The sequence below is a fragment of the Hyperoodon ampullatus genome (genome assembly GCF_949752795.1).
Source record: "Hyperoodon ampullatus genome assembly, chromosome: 19".
Taxonomy (NCBI): Eukaryota; Metazoa; Chordata; class Mammalia; order Artiodactyla; family Ziphiidae; genus Hyperoodon; species Hyperoodon ampullatus.
This window is the reverse complement of record NC_136932.1, coordinates 25,613,705-25,640,116: the sequence shown is the minus strand read 5'-3', so window position 1 is coordinate 25,640,116 and position 26,412 is coordinate 25,613,705. Positions and strand designations below refer to the sequence as shown.

General features: G+C 52.6%; 1 protein-coding gene across 2 annotated transcripts in view; it reads right to left on the bottom strand.

Annotated features, from left to right (window-relative positions):
* Positions 1–5,577: 5,577 nt before the first annotated feature.
* PRKCA (protein kinase C alpha) overlaps positions 5,578–26,412 on the bottom strand; it is a gene marked incomplete at both ends in the record, with an annotated part of 373,558 nt that continues 352,723 nt past the window's right edge. The window contains 5 exons of one of the 2 annotated variants that reach the window (XM_079726327.1): positions 5,578–5,742; positions 10,855–10,902; positions 16,805–16,945; positions 17,816–17,923; positions 23,067–23,147. In XM_079726327.1, the coding sequence (XP_079582453.1) occupies positions 5,578–5,742; positions 10,855–10,902; positions 16,805–16,945; positions 17,816–17,923; positions 23,067–23,147 (543 nt within the window). The remainder of the gene's footprint in view (positions 5,743–10,854; positions 10,903–16,804; positions 16,946–17,815; positions 17,924–23,066; positions 23,148–26,412) is intronic. The other variant, XM_079726328.1, reaches the window with a different exon arrangement.

Sequence of the window (26,412 nt, the reverse complement as noted above, 5' to 3'; positions counted from 1 at the left end):
CTACCAACAATCACAGGAATAAATACTCCTAAAGTGAAGCAGAGGGGACAAAGACAGAGCTGTTTAATCAGAAAATGTAAAGCCACCTTTTGCCTTATTTTAGAAAAAAAGGTTCTTATAAAGTAGCCTTGACAAGTAGGGTCCCGTCTACTCACTAGAGATGATGCCAATGCGCACATTAGCTGCTTCTTTCTTGGGGATGTCGGGGTAGTTCTGAGCCGCCCAGGGACCAAGTTCTCACAGGGCATCACTGAACTTTCACCATATATGCGAGACCTGGGGGCCCGTGGGGATGAGAGACAGAGCTGAGGAGGCGCCCCCCACCCCATGCCAAAAGGTGGTCGCAGAGTCTCACAGGGCAAGGAAACGGGAAAGCTGTCCTAGAGCTGCATCTGGAAAGGGGACAATAAAGCCATCTTTCCCGTGGTCCAAAAGTTTCTAGACTTTAGACAGTTGTCCCCAGTGTCTCATTAAAAACACGGAGGGCATCATTCTGCTCACACGTTCCACCTGGACTCCCAGTCATTGTGATGAGGACTCCATACCCCACTGGATGGGAAAATCCTGCAGTGGGACTGCAGGACAGGGGCGCTCTAGCTGACCCCAGCTGAGTCCTCCTACAGGCTCCATGTGATTGGAATCTTATGAAACTGTCAGTAGTTTTATTTTAAAAACTCATTTCTAAGGAAGAATTGAGTTAATAAAGTTCTCTATAAAAAAGTATAAATAGCCCAGTATATTCAGATGTTCTGTTGGAATTAACAGATTAATTTCTTCCATAAGGTTTCAAAAAAGTCTTTGGAACGTGTGGGCCTTAGTGTGGGTCATTTTAAGGCTGTTTGATGACTGAGTTGGACCCACACAGCTATTAACTGACAGCCGATCACACAGATCAGAGGCCCTGGGATCCCAGTCATTCTGCTCTGAACCCTCCTGACGAGCCCCTGACATTATCGGATTAACAGAATTGTGGTCAACACCATTTCTACACGGCTGCCTTCACCCACGTGTAACTCAGGTAACCTTGCTAACAACAGAAATATACAGCATTCCCTAGATTTGCTGCAGCAGCCCAAACGGGAAATGACAGAAATGTTGACAGTCAGTATATTTCATAAAAGGTAACCCAAGTAACTCAAGGAAAAGGTTTTAAAAATATTTCCCAACACTCCCTGTCAAATTAGGGTGTGGTCACTAACAGCCAGAATGTCTTCTGCTTCCTGTGACTGTCAGGCCTTCGCTGTCCCCGTGACCCTGAGAGTCTTCGTCTCTGGGTCCCTGCCCCGCGTCAGGTTCACGATGGTGACTCTTTAGTGCTGCCCCTGCTGGGCTTAAAGAAGCAGGAAATGGTACAAGAAATAGGCGACTTCATAAGACCAAGGTGAGAAAATGACTGTCAGATGGTGTTTCCTTTCTGAGGCTTTTAAAGACATAAGACCCTCACTTTGTCCCCCCCTTCAGTACTGAGAAAACAAACGCCAGCAAAACACTCAAATTCCTCCTGCTACGTGGAATCGGGGAGGTGGGGGGACTTGCAGTGTTAGTTGCTTTTGCTCTGTCCCCGCTCCCCGCCCCCAGGCCCCCCAGCTACAGGAAGTCACAGGGGAAAAGTGGGTGCGAACCCACCTGCTGGATGCTTCGGCCCCGCCCAGAGAACCGGGAGCCTCTTTGAGGGGGCAGGGAGGACGCTGCTGGCGCTTGGGAGATGCTCGGGAGGAGGGCCAGCAGCTGCCTGGACACCACCTACGGCTCAGCCTCGGGAACTGCAGCACCCCTCCCTCCCGCTTCCTCCTGCTGCAAGCCTCCGCCAGCCCTTCCGCACTCAAACCCACTCTTCCCTAAACTCCCTGCCGACCACAGCTAAGGACCACGGCTCAGAGGGGCTCGACCCTCGTTCGCTGAATCGCGTTAATCCGGGTCCTCACGCTCTCCTAGCTGAACATCTCAGACCAAGTTTCCAGAGATCTCTTAACCCTCTGGCTTTCTCCCAAAATCCTAATAGGAAAGCCTAACCATCTCCGAAGACACGAGAAGGCAGAGACTGCATGAACGTGAACCAAATAGGAGTAGACGTGATGGAGAGCCATCGCTCGGTTCCCGGGGGGCTCCTATCGGCCTTCTGAATCGTTCCAGCCTCGAGCAAACCTCCCATCAACCTCTGCAGGCTGCACACCCCATATCCTTCCTTCAGCCCAAGCCCGTCGTGGGTCTGATGCGATGCCCAGAGCAGGGCCGCCAGCGCACTGGCCGAAGCCTTGGAGGGAAGTCCAGCCTCTGAGCAGCCGCCTCCCAGGGGAAGGTCACGGGACCAATCTGCACGGCCTTTCGCGTCAGTGTCTGGCGGGGACCCAGCTCGAGGTGGATTCCCCTGCGGGCCTGGACCTCCACGGGCCCCAGTGACACAGGCTGCGCCCGGGGCTGGCCCTTCCCGGGTCCCTCAGTGACTTGGCCCTTCAGGGCCTCCTCGTTATCCCAGCCCCTTCGAAACGGCGGCCCCTTCCCTGTGGCTTTACTTTACATGACCTCCACGAAGGGGCATAAAGCCACAGACCTTTATCAATCCGTTCTGCTAACGGTTACCAACATGACGTGCGCTTTCAGCAGAACTGTCTGGGGTTGCTCAGATTTTTAAAAAGCATTAGCTTCTATCTACATTTGGGACATGGCAACGTACCAACACGCCCCATCACGGTAACACTTCGCTGGCACTGGAGCTTTTACTGTTTTCCCCCCAAGTTTGTCCTCAAGCCTGCAGTCCCTCACACAGAGTACATGGCCCCCCCCAGACACGGTATTTCCTTTAAAACTTTGCCACAGACTCAGAAAGGATAAAAACCAGCTGGGATGTTTCCTAGAGAAAGATGAATAATTTGGAAATGTGTCGGCTGTGTGAAGGAGAGCGTGACCTGCCCGGGGCTGAGCGCGAGCAGGCAGCGAGGGGCTCGGGAACATGCAGTTCAACCCCGTGGGCTCCTTTCTGGGACTTTCCTCACCTCTGGGGCTTAGCTGGGGATCTGTCGTCCTGCTGTTGCTCCATTCTGGAGCAGGTGGCCGGCTGTTCTGCTTCTTAGGCTCTTTCTATACTTGGGTCCCTTTTCTATCAGACCAAACGAGGTGCACCTGGGGAAGATGTGGCCCCCGGACGTGCACGGACCCATGGGGCCACAGCTCCGCAGCCGGGGCCCCTCTGGAGCCCTTGAGTCTAAGGTCCGTAAAAGGTGGCGGAAGAATTTGCTCTTTTCTGGTCTAACCTGTTCCCTACCCCATCTCCTCCTCCAATCAAGGGTTCCCAGGATGGCCGAGGCCTCTCATCCCTAAGACCCCTCAGCGGTCGTGTGGCAGCTGAAAATCAGGCAAACAGCCAGAGAGTAAAAACGAGAAAACGCTTCGCTGGGACACGCTTTTGGGGGACAAGGCGGAACAGAGCAGCCCTCCGTAAGGACTGACAACCATGTCCCTCGTAAACGTTCTTTCTGCTGTTGCTGACCGGCTCCCCTGAGGACCGCGCACTGTGATGCTGTGACCCACGGAAGTGCTCCTTACAAGACAGGGAAGGCCGCTTCTAGCAACATCTGGGAGAGCATCTGCAGCCTCCCCAGAGCGTCTGCTGACAGCTCCAGGGCCTGGCTGTGCCTCACCAAGGTTGCACGTGCGGGAGCAGACGGTGGGGCGTGCCGGGGACGGTGAGATGGACAGCACGCTTCCGGGGCGTCCGCACACCCATGTCAGGCAGGGCGTCCTCCCGTCCCTCCTACCCCGAGCTTCCAACAGCAACAAGGCTGAAGGGAAGAACTAACCGAACAAAGTGCAGCCCGTGGGCCGTGACGACACCACACCTGCACGAACGTACTGGGGGCACGGGAGCTGAACACCTCCTGCTACCACAGGAGGAAGCGTGATGAAGGCGACAGGGCTCAGAGGCTGAGAGGGAGTCTCGCCTCGACAGTAACCCCTCCCTCCACGATGAAACTTTTGTTTGCAGGTAGAATCAAATATTTTTATGTATATGTGTAGGTAAGCCTAATTGATCATGCAAAGTAGCCATTCACCTTCGAAATTAGATCTACTGCAATAAAAAATCAGTATGCCCGACACAGTGCCAACGCAGGGTACGCACGGAGTCGGGCTGGGGAAGAGGAAGCACAGCGGCACAGAAGGAAGCTAACACTTAATCAGAAAAGCAGACTAGAAACCGGAGCCTTCACAAACATAGCACAGTTGTGTCTTATAAAATTATTATAATACTCTTTGTACTTGATACGATTATATCAATAACATAGATTCACTTGTTATTAAGGTTTATTCTAAACATGCAAAATTCATTGCATGATGCCTTTGCAAAACATATTAAAATCCTTCTAGCAATAAAACCTTTGAGCTGATACGCATCCAGGTTTCCTGTTCTACAGCTTCAGGCGTGTCATTCAACATGAACCGGAAATGGGGGACCAAAACTGTATTGTTCATCCCAAGAGGATGTCGAGGGCTGGAGACGCGAGGGAAATCGATTCTAGGGGCTGAAGTTACAGTCAACACTTGGATTAACTTACTGTACATCGTACTCTCATAAACACCGCAGCCTATTAAATAAATAAGTACAAAAGGGGTGGGAGGTGTACACTTCGGCTTCTTAGGAAGTAGGCAGCGGAATATCGGTGTGAGGGGGGTTGGCTAACAACACTGGTGAGTAGTGGCATGACGGCTGATGGCACCCTGGATCCAGAATGATCTCCCAGAGATTAAAATGAACATCACACGCACACTGATCTGCCCTTGATCTGAAGTGATTTCACATGCTCATTTAGCGGAGTCCTTAGAAGATTTGGCCTCTTAAAAAGAAATGCAAGTATCAAGACAGTTATCAGCCAAGTAGGGTACAAGGTGACAGACGCCCCAACGCTCATCTGAGGTTTTCTTCCTCTCTTTTTCTAAACTGGTAACTGCTGGACCGTAACTGTGAGTGGGTCACGACTGTCAGCATCTGGGAACAGTGAGCTTGCGGATGGGACTAGATTCCTCCCGGCCTCTTGGGCTCTAGGGGCCGTTTCCATCGAGGCAGAGAACACAAGCAGCGGGTCCTCGGAAGCCCCAATCCCACCTCCCCCGGGTCCCGCCTTGCTCACTCTCTGGGCTCCCCGTACTTTTACTCCAAAGACGTCTTGGGTGGAGATGTTTCCGGTTCCCTGGACTGGGGCGGGTTCCTTTGAACATGTCTGGTTCGGGGATCCAGATGGTGAAAGTCAACAGAGGGTTTGGAAAACATGTCAAATTGTACCAAAAAAAAGAAAAAGAAGGGGCAGAGTCTGTTTGCCTTCCAGGAAGGGTTAACCTACCGCCAATGTGACCTCTACACAATTAAACTGGATGCTGCACGTGACATCCTCTGCCGCTAAGATGATGCTCTTGGTTGTGAGAGACCCTGAACAGCTAATCACGTTTGGACTAATAACCCTACAGTTTTCAGGCCTCCACCTGGAAACAAGGCGGTGGCCTTCAAACTTTAGGGCTGAGGATCATTTCCCACGGCTGGGGGCAGGGGGCAGGGGCTGGGGAGGCGCCTGTTCTCGGTGCTGAGTTTCATACTGTGCTCTGTAGGATGGGATGCACGAACTGGGGGTTGACATATGAGAACCCTTCAAAATCAGACTGGTCGATGTTAGCGATGACCAGCTGATCGGGTGGCGTTAAGACAGGCTGCCCTCGCGTGAAGAACTTGTCAAAGTTTTCTGCTCCTTTGCCACACTGTGGAGAGAAAAGAAAAAGACGGAGAGGTCAGTAGGTATCACAGACCCCAGGCAGCAGCTCTCTGGGCCTCTGCAGGGAGGAGCGTGGCCGGGGGCATCGGGGCTGGCTGGGCAGGAGGAGTTCTGGAGGATTTGCAGGCCAGCGGGATTTGGAAGCCAGGCAGAGCGAACAATCACAGAGAGCCACTCAGCTGTAAACCATCCAGCAGCCTCGGGACGGACACCCCAGGCGGGAGGGCCGTGTTGCCGGGAAGGCGACAGCGAGGCGATGGCCTCTTTTATTTCTCGTCCCGTCACAGAGCCACGAGCATGAGGCCGCACGCGCGGGGCCAGCGGGCGCACGTCCACGCTGAACGGCCTGGATGTGGGTGGAAATGAGGGCAGTGGCCCCTCAACTGAGAGGCTGGCATACTGTCCCACGTCTGGTTCTTTGCAAGCCTATCTGTAATACAGTAAAAGCTGTGTTATTCTTGTCTTCCAACTGGGAGGTTCTAGAATATCTCAGCCCTGAAATTAATCTTCAACCAGGAAGGGGTCAGCGTAGTGGCAGGGCTGGGCCGTTCCTTCCTGTGCTTGGCAGTCTAAGTACTTCTGGTCAACCAGCGGACAGGTTGCTGTGGCTTGCATTGCCAGTGGTTTTGGTCTGGATGAGGTTCGTGCTGGTGCCCCGAGAAGGCAAAGTCTCCGTCCTGGACACTCATTCCTCTGCCCCTGGGTCCATCAGGGCACTTCGTGAAGACGGGCTGCGGGCAGAGCTGCCCTGGAGGAGGGGTGGGGGCGGTCTGGAAACCCAGCCGCTTAAGCAGCACTGCTTTGGGAGCCTGACCCCGAATGACAGGAAGGGGTGTCCCGTTCGCTTTCCCAGCCACCGGAAGGCTGTGGCATGCTGGAGTCCCAGGATCCCAGGTGACTCTGAGACAGAGTGCTGGGAGGTGTTCTGGTGACACAGTGACCCATCTCTTCCCCCATCCCCGGCCGGTACTACGGGGCAGCGTGAATTGATTGAGCTAGCCGAAGGCGTCCTTGCACCTTTAACAGAGCATGGCTCTAGGTAGACTGCGAAGCGGGGTCCACCCCTTCTCCTCATCTGTAAAATGGGGAGAATGGCTGGGGCCCCCTCCTGGGCTGCCATGAAGGTCGAACATACAGTGTCTCACACAGAGCCCAGCACGTGCGGGAGCGCACGACACCCACTGCTGCTCTTTTTGTAATGGCAGCTGAGTCTCGGGCCGCACTTTCTCACCTCCCCCATCACATCTCCTCCCCATTTCTAGAAGCTCTCCTCGAGAATCTAGCTTCGTTATACTCTCCCCACCCTCTTATCAAATAACATGTCTCGGTGGAAAACACGCCATAAATTCAAGGTAAGGTCTTCCTCACTGATGCCTTTCCTTTCTGGGGTGGTTTTTGTTTTCTTAAGCGACCACCTGCTTTGTAACTGGAGGCGAGTTCAGACCAGTGACTGCTGGGTGGTACGTGGGCGAACGGGTGGGGGGATTGCTGGGGCCCCTCCAGTCACTCTGCAGGGGCCATGCTGCCGGTCCTGCTCATTCCTTGGGCCGCGCCACCTGCACGTGGGACGGTGGGGCCTTCCCTTCACTCTCCGCCTTCCCAAGGAGTGCAAAGCACCTTTGGAGCAAAGGTCAGCAGAAGCGGGGCCTGTGGCCTGCACCCCGTACACGCACAGGCCACTGTGAACCAGTCAAAGGACTCTTCAAGGAAGAAAGGGCACGACGTTTCTCCCCAAGAATTAATCAAGGGTCTGCACTCGATACGTCAGTGAAACCAACCAACAGCAACCAGCGTCCACGGAGCGTCACGTTCGGACACCGCTGTGAAGGTGACAACAGAGAAAGAGAGAGCCCTGCTTCGGAGACACCAGTGGTTCTCAACCGGGGAAGGTCTTGCCCCCGCCCCGTGGACATCTGGCAATGTCTGAACTCTTTTTTGGTTGTCTTGACTGGGCTGGGTAACCACAAAGAGGTGTTGGCCCTGACGTCCACAGGGCTGTGGTTGAGGAACCTGGAATATTCCAACTGCGAAGCAAGGCTCCGAGGGTCCCAAGGTCAGTGTGAGGGCAAAGGTGGAGGCCAAACAAGGAAACCAGGCAAAACAGCCGGATCTGAGAGCAGAGAATGGAGAAGCTGCAGAAGCTCAAGGCAAAAGTCTCGTACGCAAGTGTTATAGCCTCGGTGGACTTGGCTTTGAGTAGAACATCCTTCGGGACCCCGATTAATCAACACCCATTGCCTGGAAGGTTTCAAGCAAATTTATTGTGGGTGCTCCCAGCAGCTGGGACGTGTGCTTCCTGAAATAGAGGTTACTTCCTTCACTGATGCCTGATATTCACTAACTACGCAAAGATGAGCGAGAAGGAATTTCTGGGAAAAGAAATAAAAGGAGGTGAAGTCCCTAAGAGGAAGAGGAAGGCGAGCCATGGTGAACTCTCTCTCCGCTAGCTGGAGACCCATCCTTCCAGCTCCAGGTCCGTCCATCTGTCCTGTGAACAGATCACACAGCCTCTGTGCAACCACAAGGCTCAAAGGAAAGACTGACACTGTCCCCTGAGCACCTTCTGCAGAGTACTCACAGATCACCTTCCAATGGGAATTTCTCAAAGCCAGGGCTCCACCGCCAAAGAAAAATAAAAAAGTAAACAAAGAGATCCCAAGGTCTCAGAAGGGGGACCACGTGACCACCAACACGGAGGAGCCTGGGGATGGGATGATGCTCGAGGACGTGAAGCTCTAAAGCCGCGTCCAGAGGAGGCTCCTCCTAAAAGGGCTGCGCAGCTGGCGAAGCCCGGGATGGTGACGCGCAGACAGAAATCCTCGGCATGTCAGCTGCGGGCCGTGACCATGCTGCTGGCGGGGGCCAAGGGGGATGGCGGAGACCAGGTCCACCCAACCCCAAGCGGGCAGGCGGAGGCAAAGAATGAAAGCTCTGTGACTGTGAGTGGGTCTCGGCAAGCCGTAGGGGGACAGGTCTGGAAGAGCTGAAGGCAGGGTCTGAGGATGAGCTGAGATCCAAGGCTCAGAAGGGTATTTTACCCCAAGGGAGATCACACCGGACAGAAGACACTTCCCCCAAGGGGCAGGGGGAGCTCGGCTGCTTTTACCACCGGTTTGGCTCGATGAGAATTAGCACTTAGTTTTCCACCACAGAGGGTCTCTCGGTGCTTTAAAAATGAGCGCTCCACAACTCAGCGAAATCAGGCCAGAAGTAGACAGCCTCCTTTAGGTCAAACTGGAGAAGATCTTGAACTATTTGTCTTTCAAGACGTTTGTGCAAAAAATGCAACTGTCCTCATACCACCACCCGCGCCACCACCACCCACTGAACGGGATAATGAAACTCAGGGACCTTTGCATCCCTGGGGAAAAGACAAACAATGGCTTTAGCCAGCTATTTTCTTTTACGGTAGAGAAGAGTCTTCCGGCCACCTGTGAGCCAGTCTCACCAGGGCCATCAGCTTGGCAGGGAATGGGCCTTGGGCACCATCTTGGATCTGAGAGGCAGCCAGACGAGGCCCGGGGACTGAATGGGGGGTGCGGGGGACACCAGGCAGGTTGGGGTGTCCACGGCCTCAGGGCTCTCTGCCACCTGAGGACACAGTAGGTGAAGGCAGCACTTGCTAGCTGTGAGCAGAACCCCACAGCTGGGTGTGTGCTGCCCCAGCTCCGAAGGCCACCCACACCTTTTGCCAACTGAAGCTGCCAGGATGCCCGCGGGATGTGAGGTCCCCACGACTGGCTGGGACAAAGATTCGCCGGGGGGGAGGGCGGAGGAAGTGGCCCAAGCACGGCTGGGCCAGCATGTGCGCCCGGACAGCTCCTCTGGCCATCCCCGAGACCGGATGACCTCCGTGTTCACGGTGACGCACTTGACACCAGGGGAAGACGGGGCGTACGGTGGGGATGAAGCACCCAACCAGAGGCCAGGAGCCGGGGTCGGCTTGGGCAGCACACGTGCCTCTCTGTAAAGACAGACGGGGATGCGAACACCCACCTCCCACGGCTGTTGTGAGGTCAGAGGGACGGCATGTGTGCGACCCTTTCTAGATGACCAGGCCTGACACAGACCTATGACGCCACACGCAGCACACATGCCCGGCGTGGAGACGGCCACTGACTACAGGCCAAGGACGAGGGGAATGCTAATAACAGTCTATCTCCTGCCTCAGCTCTGGATTCAGGACTTCACTCCTCTGTTCTTTGGACGCCTCCCACCCATCTGGTAAAATCATCGATGAGTAAAATGAATCCAGGAGAAATCGGGACGGCAGACGTGTGGCAAAGCCCCGGGTGGGACCTGGGACGCGCTGCTCCCCACCCGGAGCCCCGCATGGCGCACGGTCGGTCGGCTCGCAGCCTCTGCATCTTTGCAGGGGGCCGTGCGGAAGGGACGGAGCCTGAGCCGGGCTGTGGGCCTCTCGGCTGTGACTCTTACCTGGCAGAGGCCACCAAGAATGCACCACACGTGTGCTGGTCTCAAGCCTGTCCCTTACACCTTGGTGTCTCAGTGACGTAGAAATTAACCTCATGGTCACTGGCGCGGGACTTAGGGTGAGTGTGAGTAGCTCGAACACGCTGCCGTTACAGAGCAAAACTCCAAACCGAACCCGGGAGAGCACGAAGGGTGCAGAACGAAGCCAGAGTAAAGGTGAGCAGCGCGGCGAAGGAGAGAGGAAACTTCTCAGGGTGGGGACCGTCTGTGCCGAGGACCAGACGGAGCTGGCTCGTCTTAGGGGAACCGTCCCCACGTCCCGAGTCCCGGTCTGGGGAGCTGACCTCAGCCCCGCGCTGTGGTCCCCGTGGAGGGGTGGTGAGGACACGACCAGCAATGGGCTCGGCTCCCTGACTCTTCATGTAGTTAAACCAGCGGCAGAAAGGAGCGAGCGCCTCCTGGGAGGTCACGTCCACACCAGGGAAGCGTCCAGCGAGTGGGCTGGGCCTCCGGGCGGCAGCCGGGGGTCTGCCCTTCCTAAGATCAGCATGCTGGGCGGGGGGCCTCCGTGCATGACACGCAAGCAGGAGCACACGCCAAGGGTTAGGAGGAAGTGAGGTTAGTTTGCGCACTGCATCACCCAAGGTTCTGGAGATGTGCTCACCGAAGGCCTGGACGCCCACTGAAGCCAGTGCATTTTGGTGCAGAAAGTCTGGAGAAGGAGAATGGGCAGGGGAGAGGATTTGGAAAACAGTCAGTGCCTGGCCTGGGGGCAAAAGGAAAGGAGCGGCCCCCATGCAAAGGAGGCCACATGCCACGTGAGCAACGTGGGGACAAAGTGTATAGATTCACGCACGCGTACAGCTTTCTGGAAGGTTACGGAAACGTCAAGTGGGCAGCGGGAGTGGCCCCTGGGGAGGGGGAGATCCTGCCTTTTCATTTTATATCCTTCTCTACTGCTTAGCTGTTTCTGTCACCGCAAGGAGACTGTATTTTAACAATAATTTTTTAAGAAGGGACTGGGGCCTCTTTCACCTCCTGCCAGCGTTCCCTGGAGACAGGCCCTATTTTCTCAGACAAAATTAAACAGGGCTCCCCTCACCTGCCGCCTCTCAGGAAAGGCCCCTTCTGGCCTGGAAGCGGCTTTGAAGACAGACACGCTAAACGGTTAGGTTCCTGCAGGTGAGAGCCCCGTGCGGTTGAGGGCACAGGTTCGGGCCTGCTGTGGTCTGCGTCCTCTGGAGTGAAACACGACGCCACCTGGTCTTTCTTTACACACACGGCCAGCTTCAGGGCGTCCAAGGCCGCTTTTCCAAGAGTGGCTGTTGTCATGCCCAGCATCACGGGGCCTTCAATCCGGTCCATTCCCTCGGCCTGAGGCCCGCAGGGTCTGCGTCCCCCGTGACTCCCCACCGGCAGCTCCCTGAGCCTCACGAGAGCGCTACTTATTCATATTGATAATTATCTAAAAGTCTCATTTCTTCCCATTTCTCTTTCAAGCAGCAAAGCATCTGGGAGCATAATTACCAAGGAATAGGAAGACATCCTGCCTCTAATTAACCAAGGAGAAGGTGCTGTCTTAGCCGGGTTCCAAGGCTTAAATCCCATCTCAGCACATGACGATATGGCAGATTCTAGTCTCCCAAGGCTGTTAGTGTCCGTATGTTGTCAGAGAAGCTCCCTGAGCCTTGAGAATCTTGATTTTAATTAGCATCACTGCTGCTGGTTCCACGGAAAGGTCAAGAGGATGAACCCCACCTGCCACCTGGAAGAACTGATTAGATGCGGCCCGAGGCTGCTGTCCACTCCAGGGTCTTCTTCTCCTGTGACCTGGAGAGCTGCTACCCCGTACAAATAACTTCTCAGAGCAATTATCAAAAGAATACGGTGCCATGGGATGTCCTTAGTTCTAGGAAATACACATGGAATTATTTAGGTGTAAAGAGGCATTATTTAGGTGTACGTCTGCAACTTACTTTCAAATGGTTCAGAAAAGAAAACATGTCCGCGTGTGTCCTCGCCTACACGCCCTCACAGAGGTGCAGAGGGAGAATGACACAGGGAACGTGCTGACATGTTAGCAGTGAGGGAATGTGGGTGGAGGGGGTGCAGCAATTCTTTATACCGCCTTTGCAACTCTTCCGCAAGTCTGAAATTAATAATTATTTCAAAATAAATAAAAAATATTAAAAAGAATACTGCATGAACTTTGATCATCAAACCATCATCAAACCATCTAAACAAACTAATGACCCTGTGAGAAAAAGGACTTTGAGGCCATCAGAAAAATGAACCTGACTGTGCATCTCACCGCAGACCCGAGGAAAGTCCTTCTCTTCCTTTTTCTGTCTCTTTTTGATAAAATAACGACAGCAATTTCCCAAGAAAGCCTACCTGAGATACACGGGCCTATTTCTAAAGTACTCTGCTCACCCATCAATCCTGGATATATTTCTCAGTGTTCGCTTTGTAGATTAATTTCTAATCACCACTTCAGTACAGTGGGCGCTTCTGGCCGGCCTGTGAACTAGCTCTTCTGCTCGTTGGTGCCCATGGATAGAATTCAAAAAGAGAAGCACCAACTACCTCTCTGCTTCCGATACTTGTGTAGACTGTTATTTCTCGTGGGTAGGCTGAATGGAGATGTGAAGGCTGTTCTTGGGCATTTTATTCACATGAATAATAAATCAGGATAAACGCCTACAAAATTCAAAGTGACACTGGCTCAGGATCTCGGGCTCGTGTGTGCCTCTGAGGGCAGCCTGCAGGGACTAAGATGCAGGCCTTTTATGGTTTCAGGAAAAGCAAACAGATAGAGCTTTCCTTCTTCAGGGAGTGCTCAGGATGCTGGGAATCGTCCTTCCGTGGTACCTCCTCCTTTACAGAGAGGCAAGTAAAGAGAAAACTGAAACCAGCTTGCTTTGTGCTTTTCTTCCACAGGGAGGAAGGGAAGCCGCGTAGCTGCTAACACCCTCCAGGAGAGCATCACAGCACAGCTGTCTGGTTTTGCTTTGGCTTCGGTTTTTCCAAAGAAACCGCACGCGAGGATGGGCCCGCTTTCTAGCAAATCACCTTCACCTTCACAATCGCGCACGGGACACGGATTTTCCCACAGTGGGGGGCCGCAGGGCAGGCTCCCGACTCCCTCTTGGAGCTGGTGCACCCCTGAGCCTCCAGACTCGCCCCCCTCGGGGGGAAGGCCACGGTCCCACCCACCTGACACTGTCACCCCTCTCCCCGCCCCCCTTCATGTGTGGGCTTGAACAGAACCCAGGTTGCCGCTGCACTGCAGGCCCACCCTTAGTGGTGCCGTGGATGGAACGTTCTGCTGCAGCCTCTTCGTGGACCCAGTGCATCGTGCCGTGCACTGGGACGGTGGAACCCCACATTTTCCAGGCACTTTGGTGCAGCTTCAGGGAGACAGGAAGGTAAGCAAAGCCAGGGCACCATGGGAGCCCTGACCCTCCAGGGAAGCGCTGGCTGCCCACTGGTACAGTAGCTCAGCTCTCTGAGGGAAGTCAGTGACTCTGCAACAAGCTTTCATTGGAGGGTCCAAAACGAAAGTAACAACTAAAACAAACATGAGACTCCCAAGCTTAAAAGGCAAGCCTGATCTCCCGACAACTGCGGGCACCTGCTGCTGGTATTTACAATAACCGAGGCCTTGATTTCACGGGAGCCAGGGGCCAACAGTCCTTAATACGGTAAGTCTCAGGGAAACTGATTCTCCAGTGCTTGCTACAAACGCATTGAGCAGACTTCGCCAAGACAGACACATCAGCCAGCCAGGGCTATAAACACTGCTCAGAGAAGAGCCGCTCTCAGAATCGGGTTCCCTGCACACGTTAAGGAAGATCCTCTCGCAGAAGTACCTGCCTGATGGTATTCTCAGCAGCAAAAGCCGGGCTGGTACCATTGCATCCCTCTCTAAGTAACAACACTGCCCATCAGAGAGTGCGCAGCTCCGTGTTTTATCTAGAAACTCTTTTGACTTTGTAATTGGCTCTGGGTGAGGGAGCCACACTTTCCCCCCAAGAGAGCCAGGAAGCCCCCTCGCGGGGTGACTCAGAGGCCGTCGGGTCTCCTCTGCTGCCGCCGTGTCAAGCCCCGCATTTCTGGCAGCCTCGACGGCAGCGTGCCTCACGCCGCTTCCTGCAGGTGGAAACGGCCACTATTGCTCCTGGCACATGGTCTTCCCGCCCCAGCGCAGTGTCCCGGGAGACCGCTGAGATGCCCCTTCCCGAGCTAAGGGGCTCACTCTGCGGCCGTGCAGGGGGCTTGCGGTAGGGATGATCTCTCCAGGGGCCAGAACCCTCCAACCTGTCCCCATGCCCTTGATGCTCTTCTGCTTTGGGACAAAAAGTCTGCTGCTTGTTCCTGTGGCTGCTCGCACCCACCGTGGTTTCCGCTTCCCGCCTCTCCCATCCCCCGTCCTTCTGCATTTTCTCCCAGCTTCCTCCTTTTCTGTGTCCAGACTCCCCAGCGCAACGTGTGTTTCTGCCTGGGCCGTCTCACCGCGAGCAGATGAGCTCTCACCAGACAGGCCCTTCGCACGAATCCGTCTGTTATAGGGCCTCGGTCCATGATTTCCACGTCTGTTTGTGAGTTCAGGGCTGTTTCTTCACAGCAAGAGGCAGTTTATTCTTTTTTAAAAATTTAACCAGCACTCGGTTGAACAATGACCAGACAGCAGCAGCGTTCCAGGAATAAATAAATACACTCCCAGCCCCAGACCCGGCTCCCGGCTCAACTGCCTGCCACGGGCTGTGACCATGCATCCAGTGAGTTCTGTGGCCCACGGGGAACAGTGCATTCTTGGCTGTCAGAGCCAAGGACCCTCTGGCTTCCCCCGATCTGAATTCAGGGCCACTGTAGCCATAGGTGGGAAGCTATGTGAAGACGCAACTTCTTCTGCCAGTGAGGTGGGAATAAACAGGAAAGGAAGATGGATATATCATGGTTGACTTCGTGCATGGAGCCTCCTTCTGGAACGTGACTGACAAGTAGCTGCGTTTTGCCCAACAGGCAGAGCAGGGCCAGCGTGCGTCTCTACGTTGTTCCTGTACAGAAACTAAGCTGTGTGTAGGCTGCTACTGTGTAACTTTCATACTTAACTTAAGAAGGGTAAAGAGACATGAAAGGGAAGAAAGAAAGTCCCTAATAATATTCCTCTGAGACCGCTGGCAGCGCCATTTATCACTGTCATCATCTTCCTCCCTCTTAAAACCAGGTTTTGTAACCTCGGGGGCTGGCATCCTCTCCTAGGAGAGCCTCCTGACTCAGTGCCCAGAACTCGCTGCAGAGAAGACGGCGCAGCGGAGACATAAGGGCCCTCCTCGAAACGCCAACTCAGGAGGAAGTCAACTGACCCGATTAATTTTAGGTTTTCTTCAGTTTGTGCTAAAAGTATCTCGGAAAAATAAAATCCGTGGGCTCGCCACCGGCAGTTTTATTCTTGGAGGAGAGGCCACATAAGCATATTGGATGAGGAAGTTGCTGCTCTAAGAATAAAGCCCTGAGCCGCCCAGCCTGTACCCCAGCACCCCGGGAGGGTCCCCTTGGCCAGCTCACGGGGCACCTGTCAGACGAGACAGATTTGGGCTGCGTTACCACCGGGGATGCTTCTGAAGCCGACTGTGGTACAAAGCTGCTACCCGGTGCTCTCGGGAGTCCACCCGATCCTGGCCGAGATGGGGCGGAGCTGGAAGGCATGGATCCACCCGGCCCTCAGAAACGGGGTGCGGGGCAAAGTGGGACTTCCTGGGAGGCACGGCAGGGCCGCAGGTGGGGTGAGCGAGGCGGCAGACATCTTACAGACTCTCGGTTTATCTCCAGAGGCGTAAACGTGAAGACGAGCCACTGTGCGATGGGGAAAGGGTCCCGGGCCACAACACCGAAGTCTGCACCCTGGTTCCACCACCCACCGGCTGTGTGTCCTCCAGCAAGTGACTCAGCCTCTCTGTGCCGCAGGGTTCTTAACTGTAAACTGGGGACAACTGTAGCCACCTCACAGGGTCACGGTGAGGGCTAAATGAACGAATTTGTAAAGCACTGAGAGCAGGGAGGGCCTGGGGCATAGTGTTTGCCAAATAAATGCAAAAAAAAAAAAAAAAAACCCAAACAAATGGGAGTCTCCAGGGAGTCAGACAGGATGCGTCTGAACAAAGGCAGCAGTGCCAGCGATGACAGCGGGCACACAGCCCTCGCGGCAGGGCTGGCCGGCGTGGGAACCGCGCCCGGGCCGCTGGGGGGCCACCTGAGACCCGGTTACGCTGCAGGGCTCCCGTCGGGCGAGGCCAAGCCAGGAGAGCTGCAGCAGACGGGGGTCCTGCCGAGGACTCAGCGCAAGGACGACAGCCATGTGGGGCGCGTGAGGCCCGGGCCCCAAAGCCGACCTGCCCCGGTCCTCGCGTCGTCCGGGGGACTCTGCTGCCTGCCTTCTGTGGGGCACGGGTGCCACAGGCTCCCCTGACGCTCAGGGTCAGCTCAGACCTCACATGCGAGGGCCAGGCCGGGGCCTGCAGAGGCCGGCGGTCAGCAGCCTCCTCTCTGCCGACAAAGCCCCCGGGATCCAGGGAAACAGGGCTCAGGAAACGGCCGCGGCCCCGACTCACCACTTTGGGCTTGAAGGGCGGCTGGACCTCCCTGTTCTCCAGCTTCTCCCAGTCGATCCTCCGGAAGAAGGTGTGTTCCCGCACGTCCCGCTCTCCCTCGGGCCCGCAGCCCAGCCGCTTGCCGGGGTGTTTGGTCATCAGCTAGAAAGTGGGAGGACAGAGAGCTCTCACATGGAGCATGGTAACCTGGCGACTGTAGCCGACAGTCCCGGATCGTACAACTGAGTCCGCTGACCGCAGGACAGAAGCGGTCTCACCAAAAAAAAAAAAGGTGATGTGAGGTGACGGATGTATTAACTCAACTGTGGGAGTCCTTTCACACTGTACACATACATCAAACCATCACAGTGTGTGCTTTAAATATATTACCATTTTATTTGTCAATTACACCTCAATAAAGCTGAAAAAAAGAAAGAGAAACAGGAAGACTCCCTCAAAAACCAGGGGAAAAAGGGCATGCCAGGTCCAGAGCCTGCCCTCTTCCTGCTCTGCCCCCAGCCCTGATGGCAGGGATGCCTGGACCACGTCTCAGGATGCTCTGAGTGATGCCGACTCACACAACGGGGACACGTGTGGGCCTTTCTACAGTGATTTTTGTGATAAGGACACGAGGAAGCAATCTGGACCCACAGGCAAACACAAGAAGAATTTAAATAGCCATCTTTATATACTGTTTTAGGAGCTACCATTCTGTATGCGCATTAAGAACACATACATAAAAAGGCACGCGATCACTAAAAACTGTGTGTGCCAGAAGTATCACAGGCCAGTATCACACAGGATGCTATATAACAAGCAGCACATGCCTATTTACTGCCCGGACCAAGATGCTCTCAAAGACTCACACGGTTCGGAAAAACCAATGCTGTCACAAGAAGGGTGACAAATTAACTGCAAACCCAGTGGCGTGGGCATGTGGTCCCCCCACCGTGTCTCTTAGAAGCGTCTGGATGGCATCTCTCCAATGGACCCTCTTGTCCACGGTCACCAAAGGAACCCAAGTCTACCTACCCCTTTGCAGATGGAAACGGCCTCCCTGGACAAGGACTTCGGGTACGAGACGTTGTGCTCCATGATGGACTGAAACAGCTCGTCCTCATCCTCACCGTCAAACGGAGGCTGCTCCGGAAGAGAGGGGGATGGGGGCGCCGAGGCTGAGTGATTCCGCACCTCACCATGGCGCCTGCACACCCAACCCAGCACCGGAAAACAGAGCGGGCTTCTCCCACATGCACGCGGCAGGCTGCAGGCTTAGCTCGATTACCTCGCGGGCTGTCTTTAATTAGGTTGGCGGTCGGGTGTGTTTTTCATTTTCTCCTCTGTCCCTTGCCTTGCTCTGGGCAACCCCAAACAATCTTCAGGGAAGATGTTTTTGAGTAATGTTTTTAAGGATTTGCAAATAAATGACAATTAACCCATTAATCTTGTAATTATGTGTTAAACAATCTCACTGCGATCAAGTGAGGTTACAGATAGCCTTGCGTTCAGAAGGTGCCTGAGGGTGGAGAAGGCGGATGCCTTTGGGTTCTGAACCTGGGGTGAAGGGGTGCAGAACACGGGCACAGAGGGCTCTCCCCAGGCCCAGGAGTCCACGCCCGGGCCCTCTGCTCTGTCGGGGGCCTGCCGCCGGCACGGTGGCGGTGACGGGGGCTTAGTGTCCCCTGGGCAGCTCTCTGTCCCCTTCTACTGCGTTTACAATCCCCACCGGGACAGTGACGGGCACGGCAGCACGGGGGTAGTTCATGGCTTTAAAGCCAGGTGGCTCTGGACCACAACGCGGGCCCTGCCGCCTCCTAGCTGGGTGTCCATGGGCAAGTGACCCACCTCTTTCGTTTGCAGTTTTCCAATTTGTAAAACAGGGCTCCCTGGTGAGTCTAAAGTGTCTGAGATTTTGTCTTGTGCCCAGTAAGTGCCCAATGAAGGGTGCGGGGTGCTGACGCTGGTACTGGCCAAGGGCCACCACGGAGGCCGGTCCCCCTGCCCATACCACCACTTCTCTGCCTGACATCATCAACCTACTTCTCCTGAGCACCTGTTGTTCTGGGACGCCTGCAAAACAGGCAGTTATTTTCAAATTACGACGTGTAATGTGGAGTTCCTTGTTTTTCACTGACTGTTGCCCCACCACGTTTTCTCTGTAGCTACCGGTGCTCCCAGTCAGGCTAACGCTGCTGAGGTGACACATCCTCAGAGACGGACTCGTGTGTCCAGGGCACATATATACCTGCTTCCAGCGTTGTCTTCTAATAACTGATGCTTCTATCAACATCTCTGTGCACATCACTGTTTCCGCCCTGACATCCTAAGAATAACTCCCAGGTGTGGGATGTTGAGAACATTCTGATGTTCCCGTTCAATCTCTCCCGGTCACCCCTGGAGCACTCTCACAGGTCACTACTTGCTCTCAGGCCCTGGTGTTGAAGGCAGGTCAACGGCGGAGCGTTACAGTCACACGCACCTTCCTCCCCAGCGACTGAGCCTGGGGACCCAGGGATGATGTGCGATGCAGTCCTCGAGTACAGGACCATTTTGGATGGCTTCCCTTCCCTCTTTCCCCCATCCTTGTGACATTTTTAGATTTCTACAGATCTGGACTCACTGTTTCAAGCTAAGCTACCTGTTAACTAAAGACCTGGCTTGGTGTAAAAAATTTCTGAACGGGGAGTGCTCTCCTTGGTGATGTGTAGTTTGTGGATTTTAAATAGGCAAGTGAGGGGTGGTGGTTCACGCTTCCCAGAATGATTCCGGAATCACTTACTAGTCAGTGGTCACAGGGGCCCTGCCATGGTCACATACAGATCACTGATGCGGGGTAGGGGGGCAGTACCCAGGGACAATTCTGGCTGAAGTTCTGGGATAAAGGACTCATTACCGAGTCACCAGGAATGAAGACCAAGCATAAGTGACCCTGGCGGGAAGGCACATAAAGAGGAGAGGGTTGGGTGCTTTACGATGAATGCCCGGGACGCTCTGAGCAGCAAGATGCTCATTAGAGGGCCGGGTAAATACTATTTATGCTCGAAAGTGATCATATTTGTCAAGCAATCCAGGAACTGCAGAAAGACTCAGGCTGTTTTACACTCAACTCTCCCCCTGCCTGCTGACAATAAATAAAGCAAATGAGAAGAAAATTGCAATAAACTATCTTCTCTTCCCTGCTCATCTTCAGCCCTCTGTGATTAAAGAGGATAAATTTAGACCTCAACCCCATCAACAAGTTGATAATTAATCTCTCTTTTCAATAACGACATCCATTCCCTGTAGCTTGGGGGGGTTGATCTGAGCAGAGCCTTCACTATCTTTTCTGGGCTGAGTCATGGCCCAGGAACATGTTTAAATTTGCACTGAGGAGGCAGCAGGGCTTAAGAAGGGCGTTCTGAAATGAAAACCCCGTGTTTGTGGCAGCCATGGTGGAGAGTTAGAGGACCCGCAGCTGGACCCGACGCTGCATCCGAATGTGGGATGCCTTTCAAATGCCGTATTTAAGGAGTGTCACCATTTCCAGCAGAGATGATGACAGCTTTAAGGGGTCACCTCAGGCAGGCTCGGTGACACTGAGAAGCTGGCGGGGAAACAACGAAAATGTGCCCAATGTTTTGGTGCCACTGGGTGTGGGAATCTTCAAGTCCAAGGCCTCAGGGACAGTCTGCAAATGAGGCAGGAATTCAACGTGCACCCCAAAGGGGACGTCCCTGCAGGAGAGTGCTGTTTCCCAAGCTCTCCCGGGGAAGGAAGTCCCCAGAGTCCTGGGGAGGGAGGACGGTGGGGAGGAGCTCGCTGCAGGCCCGTGTTCAGGAATCCTGGTCTCCCCTGGCCAATAGTCAGCGCCTCTTCCGTCCTGTGACGTGCGCCGGACCTGGAAAGGGATCCGGACCATTTCCACCCACCAACCGCCTTTGTGGGCCTATGCAAATGTGACTCTGAATGAAAGCAGGGCTTGTTTCCTGGACTCCGGAGTCAGAACGTTTGAATGGGGTCTTGAGGGGAACTCAGCTTTCTGTGCCTTTATGAACAGATAGCTCCCATGGGGGCAAACAATTCAGTCAAATTTTACTGTCAAGCCAAGGAGGGGAAATTAACTTAAGGTGCAGGCGATCTGTGTTCTGCCAGCGGCTGTCTCGCTGACAATGGTTCTACGGAACTGGCTTTTCTGTGTTTGCACACGGAAGTATATAGCCTTAAGAAGAATGGTTCCTTGGGGGAAGAAACCTAAATAAATAATACATAAACCACTTTTTAAATATCAAGTCTCAACATCATTGAGAAATAAAGACCAAATATAGGTGGAACCTCATCTTTTAATACTTAAAAGACAACTTTAGTATCTATATGATGTAAGACACAATGAAAGAGAGAAAGGAGAGACCACGGGGGTCTTCCAGCCTAGAGGGAAAGCCAATGGTCTCACGATGGTCTCCACGGCCCGGGGCCTGGTGCTCCCTCTTCCTCTCTGATCTCAGCCTCCAACTCCGTCTCTAGCTCACTCCACTCCAGCCACATGGGCGGCTTCCTCTCCATTCCTTAAGTGTAAAGTTGCACACTCCCACTCCAGGGCCTTTGCACTGGCTGTTCCCTCTGTCTGGAATGCTCTTCTGCCCCGGATGTGCACGTGGACATCCTCTCACTTCCTTCTGGTCTTAACTTTATCTTCTACGTGAGGCCCTCCCTGGTGATCTGAGCTAAAATTTCAACCTTCCCCCAACACTTTATGTTCTTCTGCTTTGTTACTTTTCTTCTTAGCTTATCACTATTACAGTCCACCAACTGCAGATCAAAAATGAAATAAAAGTCCAAAACGTTTTAAAAAGCAAAACTTGGGAACTCCCTGGTGGTCCAGTGGTTAGGACTCCACGCTTTCACTGACAAGGGCCCAGGACTGATCCCTGGTCAGGGAACTAAGATCCCACAAGCCATGCGGTGTGGCCCAAAATAAATATAAAATAAATAAATAAAAAGCAAAACTTGAATGTGCCACATACCAACAAATACTTAAATAACATTTATATTGCAATTACTACTAGGTACATAGCATTTATATTGTGTTAGGTATATTGAGTAATAGCAAGATGATGTAAAGTGTACGGGAGGATGTGCCTGGGTTATATGCAATTACCACACCATTTATACAAGGGACTTGAGCCTCCAAGGACTCTGGTTTACCCGTGGGAGTCCTGGAACCAGTTGCCAAGGATGCCGAGGAGGGGCCCGCACATCATTTCCTTATCTGCCTGTCTACTGTCTTTCTCTGGACTGTAACCTTACTGAAGGGAAGGGTCTCGGTCTGTGTTACTCACAGCCATCCCCACGCACATTCAGTAAGTATGCACTGAATGAATAATAAATGAGTCAATGGATGTAACATGTCAGAAAGGGTGACTTTTCCCCAGGAACAAAGATTCAAAGATTTCTTTGGGGGCAGCTCTGCTACTCAGTGTGGGTGTTTCTTTCCATTCTCTCTTACAAAGGCTCTTGGCTCGGGAGGGGCACACTCCCTGGCACACTTGAGGGCTGAGAGTTAATAAAAGCTGCCCATGACAGAATCGTTAGTAGGTACAATGGCAGAGATCTGAAATGTGTGAAATGCACCGCTGTCATTCTTAATCCACTGAGATGTGGGGGTGAGAGCTATTTGTCAACAGCAGCGAGTGTGACTTACCCTAGTAATACAGATACTAAGGCCACAACCTTAGAAAGTGCCACATTAGGCAGCAATGCCCTTGCTTACCTGACACATGTCACACAGCCAAGGGAAACCTAATCTGTCTTTTCTTAACTGGAAGTTCAGCCTCGCTGGGCTTTTGTGAAAATTACAATGAATTGCCCAAGGAGAGATAAGGGCAGACGGGAGAGGGTATTAAAACACTCCTTCCAGTTTAACTAACTTCTTCCTTTACAATAATACCGGCTCTACACACGGGAGCGGCCGGGGCGATTTCTGCAGAGAAACGTGCAGTGAAGCCCAATCCCACCCCAGAGCTGAGACACCGAAAACAAAAGGCCACCATTGTCCTCAACGTGCAGGGACCTTTTGCGGGTGATGCAAAAGCTGTATTGTCTACACTCCAGGGTGTAGCTTTCAATTTGGGTTTTTAGGACTAGAAGATAATTTCTGTACAATTTCTCCCTCTTTCACCAGGATCAGGGGAGTCAGACCAGCATCAGCCATTCCACACGGCCAGGTCCTGCTATCGTGGTCCCCACAGAGCTGAAGCCTTCATGTTATGTGGCGACACACAAGCATGAAAACACAGGGAAACATTACCTGCCCAGCCAGCATTTCATATAACAGGACGCCGTAGGCCCACCAGTCCACGGATTTCCCATATGGCTGATAAGCGATTATCTGTGTGAAAACAAAACACATCAACTACATTTAGTGGCCAATCAGAAAGCCTATGTTGGAACAGGGAAGTCAAGCGTGTAGGCATTTACACACTCCATTCATGCAAAGGAGGTGATGGTAGCATCTGTCGCTGGGTTTTGAAGGGGACCCTTCGAATCAGACACACAGAGAACTCTCGCCCCATGATTTTGGAATTCCTCTTCTGAATCCACCAGGAGATGCCACAGCACTGCTGGAAGGTAGATTTACTTATCTTCTTGGGTGAAAAAGCTTCGGGCACTGAGGTGGATTTCATTTGGAAAAAGCCCGAGGCCATTCAGAGCAAAGGTCTGATAAAGAAGATGATCAAACTATGTTACAGAATTTTGCTGAAGGATGATGAGGAGGAGGAGGAACGACTAAAGGAAACATGCTAGTTTCCTTGGGCTGCACAACAGGCCCAAGGGCATCTGCTGAAGGACTGACATTTTGAAATGTTTTTGAAAGAGACAAAAAATGCAGTAATCAAGTGTAAGATTTGGACCTTGTCTGTATCTTGATTCAAACCACCCAAACGTAGAAAGAAATTGGGAAAATTAAAGTACGGTCTTGAATTAGATGACGTTGTGGGAATTGTTGCTAATATCATCGTGTGGGATAGACCGTCCGAGGATTAGTTACAAAGTGTCCTTTTCAGTGAGAGGGGAGTGTATGCAGGGGTGACGTGTGTGAGAGATGAAGTATTTAGGGGTGAAATGACATGGTATCTTAGATTTGGTTTAGATACGTCAGTAAAACCAGGGCGGGGGGAGGAATCGATGAAACGAGCTGTCTGCAGCTGGGGATGGGCCCAGGGACCTTGCCCCTTTGAGACTCTCAGACGTGCTACGGTGGCCCTACACCTCCCCCCGCACTGCCCCGCCCCGTGGAAGGGGGTAATACTGACTCAGATTTCTAAGAGAGGCGTGACTTATCACAACACGGCGGCTGCGTCCCAGGTAGGCTGTGTGCCAAAGGCACACACTTTCCAGACCCGTGGATCTGCCCCAGGATTCGAGGCCAGGACGTAACTAACAGGTACTCAGCACAACCCCCTGCCATTCTGCAGAAAAACTGGACTTCAGGGTGCTCCAGGTATCTTCCAAATGGCCCCTATGTCTCATTAAACGTGCCGGGACATCAGCTAACCTCCTGTGTGTCTGCATACCCCCATTCCTTTAACATGTTCCTACTATTTCTCCCCGTGGCGCGAGCAATGCACACTCCTCTGACGTACCCCGGTGTGGGCAGGGACAAGGGGGCACACGTTTGAATCTGGCAGCTTTATAGCTCGTTTCCTTGACAAGAAAATGATAACCAAAGGAACCTACAAAGAGGCCTTAATTTCTTTTGAAGACTACATTTGTTCTTTTCTGAAAACATAAAAAGCACAAAAAACCCTACCAAAATGAGCCTCTAATTTATTCCCTAATGACATGAAATGGTGGCGGCCACACCAGTCCCCAGACGGGAAATGACTGCATCAAAGCCTGACTTGAACAAGTAGAAGAACAACAGAAATCCTATTTGGGAGACGAAAGACACACCCACCAAGCACCTACTATGTATCAGATAACTCTGCACACACTGTGTGTAACCCAATGAGCCAGAAATTATTCTTCTCATTTTTTAGGGGACAGAACTGAGATGCAAGAAGCTTATGAAACTTGCCCAAAGCCAATCAGGTAATAAGTGGTGCTCTGAAAATTGACATGCATATTTTAAAACTACAGTTTATGGCTTTCAAATACATGGAATCGCTCGCACTGGGACTAATAAAATATGAATCAAAGGGCTTTGAGAATTAGTTTAATGAGATTTGAAATCATCACTTCAGTTGTCATAACTATATTTCAAAAGCACTTGAGTAAAATTTGTCCTTGTAACTATATTAAAACCAGGCCCTGCAATCTGTTCTCATTAATCAGTGTTTTAGTGGGTTTTTTTTTAAATTTTTTATATTGGAGTATAGTTGATTTACAGTATTGTGTACAGGGTGTACAGGTGTACAGCAAAGTGATTTGGTTATACATATATACATGTATGTATCTATATTCTTTTTAAAAAATTCTTTTCCGTTATAGCTTATTACAGGATATTGAATATAGGTCTCTGTGCTCTACAGTAAAACTCTGTGGTTCACCTATTTTAGTTTCCGCTTGTTTTGAACACAGGCTGAGATGAGGCCTCGCACTGCTGTGCGAATTACGAGGCTGAAGAACAGTGGGGGCTGGATGAGGGAGACCACGCTTTATTCCGGACTCTGTTTCTACACATACTTGAGCGGTCTCACCAGCCAGACCCCTCTGCTCGGGTGCTGGAAGATGCCACCCACTTGGAGAACTGTCAGAAGTCAAGGGTGTGGAAACCCCGATTCTGGTCAGAATGATTCACAAACCCTGAAAGCCAGGCCCAGGGGAAGTTTTTGTTTGTTCGTTTGTTTTGACTCTTTGTCAGCTTTGGTCCAACTTGCTTCTCAGGGTCCATTAAGCTCTTCTGACTTGTGCTGATAAGACCTGATGCTTCCTCCAAGGCTTAGGACAGCAGGAGGCTGAGCGCCAATGGCTTGTTTTCTGGGCGATGGCATTGGTCAGCCCCTGGAGCCGGCCAGCTCACCCTGCACTGAGCTTACAAGGTTTCGCCTTTAATTGTTAATAATAGGATGGGGGTTAGGATTTAGCTGGAGCATTTTCTCCTGAAGTCGTTCACAGTCTGTCACCCCTGGCTCACGCCTTGGATGAAATGAGACGGTTCAAAGATCTAAGCTACAAGAGATGGGGGCACCCCACCGCTGCCAACGCATGTTCAGCACTAAGTGTACTTCCCCTCAACGCAGCTGCTAGTAACAAATACCTCCAAATTACCCCCAAACCTCACTGCAAAGGGGAAGCAGTGTTGAAGAGAGCCCCACGGAAGATCTGAACACTTAGAAGCACAGGATTTAGGGTGCTGGTGACGCTATGCCCTGTGAGCTGTGTAGGCCTGCACTGTCCCATGCGGGAGCCACTGAGCCACGCGCCGCTACGAGCCTCTGACACGCGGCCAGCGCAAACGAGCCTGAAATGCTTTGGGTGTAAAATACACATCCAATTCTGAGGACTTAGTAACCAAGATGCAGAATATCTCATGGCTAATTTTTCATTTTGGATATACCGGGTTAAAGCAGATATTAAAATTAATTTCACCTGTTTCTTTTTTAAGTTTTTAAGAAAACGTGGCTGCTTAAATGTAGTTGGGGCTTGCATTA